At 39.3% G+C, this 7,500-nt stretch overlaps 2 protein-coding genes across 2 annotated transcripts in view; both read left to right on the top strand.

Annotated features, from left to right (window-relative positions):
- The first annotated feature begins 2,259 nt into the window (after positions 1-2,259).
- LOC137994596 (neuropeptide FF receptor 1-like) lies at positions 2,260-4,836 on the top strand. The gene is made up of 3 exons (XM_068840199.1): positions 2,260-2,315; positions 3,322-3,476; positions 4,290-4,836. Exons 2-3 carry the CDS (start codon positions 3,364-3,366, stop codon positions 4,561-4,563), a joined length of 387 nt encoding a protein of 128 aa, XP_068696300.1. The 5' UTR covers positions 2,260-2,315; positions 3,322-3,363; the 3' UTR covers positions 4,564-4,836.
- A 100-nt stretch (positions 4,837-4,936) lies between these two features.
- The window catches only part of LOC137995373 (pyroglutamylated RF-amide peptide receptor-like), a 3,474-nt gene continuing 910 nt past the window's right edge, over positions 4,937-7,500 (top strand). The window contains exons 1-3 of the mRNA XM_068840933.1: positions 4,937-4,961; positions 5,725-5,932; positions 6,332-6,377. Coding sequence (XP_068697034.1) covers positions 4,937-4,961; positions 5,725-5,932; positions 6,332-6,377 — 279 coding nt within the window. The remainder of the gene's footprint in view (positions 4,962-5,724; positions 5,933-6,331; positions 6,378-7,500) is intronic.

The raw sequence follows: 7,500 nt of genomic DNA on the forward strand, positions 1-7,500 counted from the left end.
GTGCAAAAGTGTTGTTAAAAATCTAGAGCTTTTTGTTAAGTCTTAAAAGAAATGTCGGGCGAAATTTACCTTGCGGATGCTGTGACTGTTCTGACCATTCAAAATGGAATTACATTCTTGACTTCTTTGACGATGTAAGTTATCAGGACCCAACTGGCTCGCCAAAAAACCAACGCCCCGCTAAAACGCGTGGATAGACTAAGAAGGTATTTTTTTTTCAATACTATACTCCAGACACTATAGCCATTTAAACGAAAAGTTAAAAAATAAGAAAAAAGTAAGCGTCATAAGGACTTTAAGATTAGCAATTTCCATATTAACACAATCCTCCCCACTCAGCACCCTTCCTCCTCTACTTCTGTTCTTGTGTAGTCTATCCACATCACCTTGGGGATGAAATACCCTGTAAATCGTTAACAACCACCTAGTCTTTCGATCCAAGATCCTAAGGTCATCCTTAGTCTATTTGAATAAAACTGCTCCACACTTCATTATACTCACTGCTCTTGAGTTAATAGCGATTCCCGTATTTACAACTTCAGTACCCTTTTAAATCTCCTATGTATTTTCTACTCTACTTACCAGTTCTTTCATCTTGCCGTCTTTTATTCCGTCTGCCTCAAGTATATACCAAGATACTTATTTCCTTAATTTGTACCAATTTCCTTGATTTCCTCATACGATGTTAGCCTTATTTCTTCAGTTCTAATGTATTTCCCTCTCTTCATTATTAAGATTCCTCGCTTACCTTACCTATATATCAAATTCCATACCAATATCTTACCAATATCCAATATCTTTACTAAAGAGTGTATTAACGAGTGTCTCAGTTTATTTTCATCTTTCCCGTACAATTTGAGGTCATCCATGTACAAGAGGTGACTTACTCTTTCTTCTCCCTTTCATACCCTGGCTTTTACCTCTCTCAGCACTAATGACAGTGGGATGAGCGTCATCACGAACACCAATGGAGATTAATTGTCCCCCCAATTAATTGTCCCATGCATTGTTTAGTTTATCCTTATTTTTTTTATCGTTATTGGCCATTTTATCCTAGAGACTCAAAATTCGTTTAGGACGAACTTGGCAAACTCTTTTTTTGCGACTGTTAACTGTCTCCTGGTATAAAGAGGAGGAAAAGACGCATAATGCGTGTCGCTAAACATGTCTTTTTACGTTAGTACATTGTCGAAGACGTTCCAAACTGGATAGTTTGGCCAGACGCATTTTGCTTTATATGCCCATCTTTATACTAGACAAATTTAATTAACAGACGCAGAAAATATCATTAAAATCTCGCTCCGTTTTTTTAAATAAAATAAAGCCCACCAACGAACTTGCAGGTAAAGGAGGAAAAAAAAATAAAAATAAATGCCTCTTGCATCTTCAAATTTATATAAGCTCTTTTTTATTATTATTCTCTACTAAATATCAGTGTAACTAGTATCCTTTTAATATTAAGATAAATCATAAACCACCATCTAATCAAGCACAAGGCAACACTTATGATAATATTCTCTTTTTCGCAGCTCAAACCATACATACAAATCACCTAATTATTTCACATGAACACCTGTAATCTGAATGATGCACCGTATACGTAATTGAAGCTTCTCAGTTGGATCACACGCAGATGCTTCATCATCTCTGAGAAATAGTAAGAAAAGGTACGTCGCTTTAATTTGGAGCTAATTTCAAACTTTTCGGCTACCTTAGTTGTTATGCACTTTATTATTCCCGATCCCTGTAAATTTCGTTCTGTCTAGATCTGTGGCTTGCCTTGACAATTTAACCTTAACTTAATTCGAAAACCACATGTTACAATTAGCTTTAAGAGAATAGAGAAGACAACGACTGACTGTTTGAGTTGAAAAAATAAGTTTAGTTGTCAAAGCCCTGTCATTGGAAGCTATGTGTACTTAAATATAAATAGTTGCTTAGGCCTCAATTTGAGGCCTAAGCAAATATTTAAGTACACATACCTTCCAATGACAGGGCTTTGACAACTAAACTTATTTTTTCAACTCAAACAGTCAGTTATGGAGATGTAGATGCAGATGTACTATGTAGACGTTTGATTTGATTGAAAATGACGGACACGGCGTGATCCTTTCTCCTCTTGCCGGGTGAATAAGGCTTAAAGCAGCTACTTGCAGGAGGTTTGTATATGTTGATCACGAATATGCCATAACAAGTCATTTAAAGACAGGACGTTTCCGAGAAGTAACTGCCATACTTAACAGTTTTCAAGCACGGTTTCATTTTATTTTCAGTCGCCTCAGTTTATTTTTGGCTTCACAAGGATTAAACATTTGGTACGTACGTACGTTAAATGTTCCCGTAATACTTATCTCGTACCTTGCTCGACGGTAGGCGGTACTGTTAACCGGTTTCCTTCAAAAATTAAACCTGTGCACATGCTGTTTGCTCCAACTGTCGAAGGTTTACTTACCTTCCTTCAAGGATAAGAAACGGATCTCATGGGTTCTTGTTTCATAGTAAGTTATGTATCCTGGTGCATCATGAAGAAAGAAGTTGGAAGGACAAAGTGGATTCTCGGAAAAATATCCTTCGCTTTTGTTGCATCGAAATTAATACTAGGGGCAGGCAAGTTTTGGACAGGTTTCCGTGCCCTTTCAGGTGACCTTCTTTAGTCCAGTGAAAGATGAAATATGCTTCATTGCTACCGTAACGCCTGTTTTCATAGGCCATACTTGAGCAAGAGGGGTGACAGCTTAGTAATGCCAGGTGCACTATCAAGTAAAGTTACGGGTCCAGCAAGTTTTAAAAAAAAAGTAAAGTCTGTTTACGAACCAAGTGGTCCATCAGAGCCGAAACTTATCCCGGTTTCCTGGGTTCTTGCCCAAGAACACAACACAATGTCCCCGCCCAGGACCAGAACCCGGACCACTCGATCCTGAGTCGAGCACACTAACCATGATTCCACCGCGCCTCCCACACTCTAGCGCGTTGATGCACCATTAATAGAAAATATTGCATGAATGAATGCATGACTGTCTATGATATTTAATATTTCCTGGCATAGAAGCAGTTAAGGAAATGATACCGACAGATGTTCTCAAGAAGCTTTAAGAAAAATTATGGTAATTGAAAGGCGCTTAAATTTTACGATGAATTTAAGGACACCGTTGTAAATTCAGATTGTACTGCATCCGTTAAGTCCGTTAATTAAATTCTTTATCTTAGGTATTGTATTATATATATTACACACCATATCACTATTCACACTATTCACGTCCACGTACACCATAGTCATTACTTTGTAAAATTAACACAGTGAATGTTTCTTTTCCTTTGTAGGTGACTGTGAAACTGCAGATTGCGTCAAAAATCCCAGTCATAATGCTTAATTCGATTGATATCACCTTAGCAACAGTCGAGTGTTTACTAGCCATTACAAGCATCGCTGGAAACTCACTCGTATGTTTCGTCATAATCAAAAATCGTGATATGAGGTACACACTTAGCATCAGTCCATTAAAATACTTTAATCCAATTCCCCACCCAAGGGCAAGACAAACAGTGAAATTGTCGAGGGGAAGGAGAGTGTAGAGTTTGAGGGTCGAAGTTAGTGATTGTAATTATCTAATTTTGCCTACACTACCTAGAGAAACACACACACAACGATGTAGATACAGAGAACCTCAAAGCCAGTTTATTGTAAAACCACCATCAACGTATCAGTATACGCTTAAATGTAATACTCGCCGTCGGAAAAAGATCAAACTACGCAAAAAACCTAAATACGGCACCGCCGGATACGAAAACCCAAAACCACTTAGTGGAAAATAGGGAACGTATAGCCCCACCTGCTGAACTCAGCTGCAGTGCCATCAACTCTGGGGGCTGAGGTACACATAGAATAACAAACACAAAATATCTAGAAAACAAATAACTCAAAATTAACAAAATAAAATTACGGAGTTCGAGTAAGTGCTGACCTAGACTGATTCAAAATCGTAACGAACAACACACATATCTCACAAAGCTACCCATAATTCCTCTCACGCGGACCTAGGCCTCTGGTCCGTGCCGGCAAAATAGCTATTTCTACTTATTCCGCGAAGCTACAATTTCAGAAATACCATGAATCAACACGGCGGAGCGTACCTATTACATAATAACCACAATCCCAAAGACCTTTGTGGGTAAACGTAACATCAAAAGATATAAGAGGGTGTCGAGGCTTTAAATTAAATTTACTTATTCAATATCTTTCAGAGTTATTGACTAAATCAGTTTCGTTTTATTATTTTTTTATGTCATAGGACTTCTTTCAACTATCTCCTTTTCAACCTCGCTGTGGCGGACATCATTTATCCCACCTTCCTCTTTGCTTATTCCGTCTACCGTCACTCTCTCAACAATCCTGATGCAATGCCTGAGAATGCAATTTGCCTGTCGTTGAGGAAGTTGGCGGGTATTGGAGCTGATAGTTCCGTATTAACTCTGATTGCCATTGCAAGGGAACGCTACTGGGCTGTAGTGCATCCGCTTTCAACTCAGCGAAAACTAACTTGGCAAAAATTGAAGGTGCGATGATTAACTACAGAGCATATACAGTACATACAAAAGACCAACGATCATTTACGAGCAAAATTTCTTTCTCGCCAATTTGTTTTTAAAATTCTATTCTTACCCATATAAGTGTCTTAAGATTACTCCCAGAGACTGAATTCAATTGTTATTCGAGCAATTTCTTCTGATTTTTGCTAAAAGTGAGGCCGATCACGCAAGTATATAAAACACTCTGTACTCAGTAACGAGCAACAAAAGGGACTGTTGTTTCTCAAAAATCTCTTAAGTATTATTCAACCATTGATTTTCTTTACTTCTTTTTGAATCTTGCTTTCAAAAGGCCTTTAGGTGACTTAAAACGGGAAGTATAATAAAATTGGAATCAAACAATAGAAATATGTCAAAGACGTTTACTTATTCAGGCAAATTCATCCGCTGGGTCACTCAAATGAAACGGAATTTAAGCTTTAAATCAAATGAAACCATGTTGTCTCGCAGTGATGAGCGCATATTTCTATTGCGTCGAGAAGCCTGAAAAAATTTCAGGACTTCAACGGGATTTGAACCCGCGACCTTACGATACCGATGCGATGCTCTAAGCAACTGAGCTATGAAGCCACTGACGTTGGGAGCTGGTCACTTCTGAGTTCACAACTTCCCGTGATAAGTAACTCAGAAGTGACCAGCTCCCAACGTCAGTGGCTTCATAGCTCAGTTGGTTAGAGCATCGCACCGGTATCGCGAGGTCGCGGGTTCAAATCCCGTTGAAGTCCTGAAATTGTTTCAGGCTTCTCGACGCAATAGAAATTTGCGCTCATCACTGCGAGACAACATGGTTTCATTTGATTTCATACCCGCAGTGCAATATATGATGTATTTCATATATATCTTTCACTTAAGCTTTAAACTTCCGTTCCAGTATTTATCTCTTTCTCATTGCATTTTTAAGCCGGAAAAGCTGACTTTAATTACTAAATATTAACCTGTCGTCAAGTTTGAAGAATACTTTGGTTACCTTGCCAATACCTTTCCCTTTCGAAGAATAACAGTTTAATTTCGTATTCCTGCGACTCGTTCTCCTTAAATCAGTTTCCTTATGAACTTTTAAGAGTTTCATGCATGCTTTTAAGAGTTTCATGCATCCCATCCTGTAGGTAATTATCCCAGGTACTTGGATCCTTGCAGCTCTGATAAAATCCCGGGCATTCGTCATACAGAGCTCTGGAAGGGGGATCGCTGTAAGGTCTTGTTATCACTTTTGGAATGATAAAGAATTGCAAAAGGCTTATTGGCTCATTTTCGTGGCCTTTGTTGGCATTTCATCCCTGTTGATGATTGGCTATTACTCCATCGTTGTGTACACTTTATGGTTCAAACGTGACTATCAACAGGAGTGAGGCTGTTAAGACCTTCCAAGTGGACACTCTGATCTTTGACGAGGAGAAAAATAGCTTCGAAACTTGTCGACATTTGTGCATTAATGTCCAGGCTCACATTATTATAATAGGGAGCTTAATAAGCATTGGACGTTTTTGAGCCCTAACGGGTGACCGGCAGTCAGCTGTTTTCGGTTCTAACTTGTCTTGGTTAACACTACCATGTATATATTGCTATATAAGCATCTTTTCCCTGTTAGAGACGATTGGTTTGCAAACTGGGAGCTGAGGCAACTACTTTCTTTCCATATGAAATGTTCACCTAAGTTTTCCATCTTTGGCTCAAAAACGTCTCGCGCTTATAAGCTACCTACCGTGTCCTATACAATCTGGAACTTATTGACTTAACATTTAAGCGTCAGATGCCATGCGTATTCTCTACTTTCGAGAAACCCCTCGACGGTAATGTTTGTGCCCGAAAACAAAGAGAGCTGTTGTCGCTTTTCAGCATTCCACCACAACAGAGTTCCCAAGTCTTAAAAATTCCAAAGAGTAAGATGCTTTCTGGGGATGCGCCAAAGCCCCATGTGTCCTGTGTTTCTTGTGCCGGAGACGCCAAAAAATTCCAGGGGATCCGGAGTCATGCTTCCGCGTAAAAAAATCAGTGAATTTTTCACTTCTAAAATCGCTGAAAAAATTCCGTCGAGTCCGTCATTTTGGCCTTTTTCCTTTTGCTTGCTAAGAGCTCCTATGTTATTGTGGTCAGCCTGAGCTAACATATCGGCTGAATTGGTCGCACATGACGAAATTGAACATTGACCGAAGTTCAGTGAAACTGTAGGAACGAATTCGGAATTCATGAACACTTCTGAAAACTTAAAAGGTAGAGTTATCTACCAGAGGAATGCCAATGTGAGAGATTCTCGTGTTGGCGTGAGAGCGTAAGATTTCATCGAAATCACGCTTGAGACTTGAGAGTTCTGTCTAGTCACGTCCTTTCAATCTCAATTACACGACATAAAATCCGTCTTCACCAACAATCACCAAAACGATGTTTCTGAGTTGCTGTGATAACTTCCTGAGTTAAATCGCCAAGCTCAAACCGATCGTTTGACCGGTGCTTCGACTGCTGCCAAACGCTGCAATTGCATCTTGTAATTGACAGAAGATGTCCAAGATCTTTTATGTGAGGTAAGATCTATTCTCACGCGCGCAAACGTTTTCTTTTGTTTTGATCCCGATGATCACGTGACAGAAATCCAACGTTATAATTCCATCATGGTGCGTGTCTTTTTGAAAAGGGAATCAGTTGCGTCAAATGAGGTGTCTGACCGCAGACCTCAGACCTTAGAAAGCAGACTAACCCTAACTCGTGGTTATTAAAAGCTAGCCGTTTTAAAAGTGGGTGCTTAGACCTGTTTATCAGGGCTGTTTCTAGTCAGTCTTCAGATGTCATACCCGTGGAAATGAGTTCATCCCTGGCTGGAAGATGACCCAATGACCCAATGCCCCTACGATTGAAGTATTTTGTTTAATTATTTCAAATGAGGCTCAAAAGGTCAGCGCCCCATGTTTTTCTTTTTTG

The sequence above is a fragment of the Montipora foliosa genome, chromosome 3 (genome assembly GCF_036669935.1).
Source record: "Montipora foliosa isolate CH-2021 chromosome 3, ASM3666993v2, whole genome shotgun sequence".
In the NCBI taxonomy this organism is placed as follows: Eukaryota; Metazoa; Cnidaria; class Anthozoa; order Scleractinia; family Acroporidae; genus Montipora; species Montipora foliosa.

Bases quoted from the DNA above. Each gene is read 5' to 3' on its own strand.
- LOC137994596 (XM_068840199.1), top strand. From the start codon at position 3,364: ATGCTTAATTCGATTGATATCACCTTAGCAACAGTCGAGTGTTTACTA. The intron at 3,477-4,289 runs GTACACACTTAG...TTTATGTCATAG, and splicing joins ATCAAAAATCGTGATATGAG to GACTTCTTTCAACTATCTCC.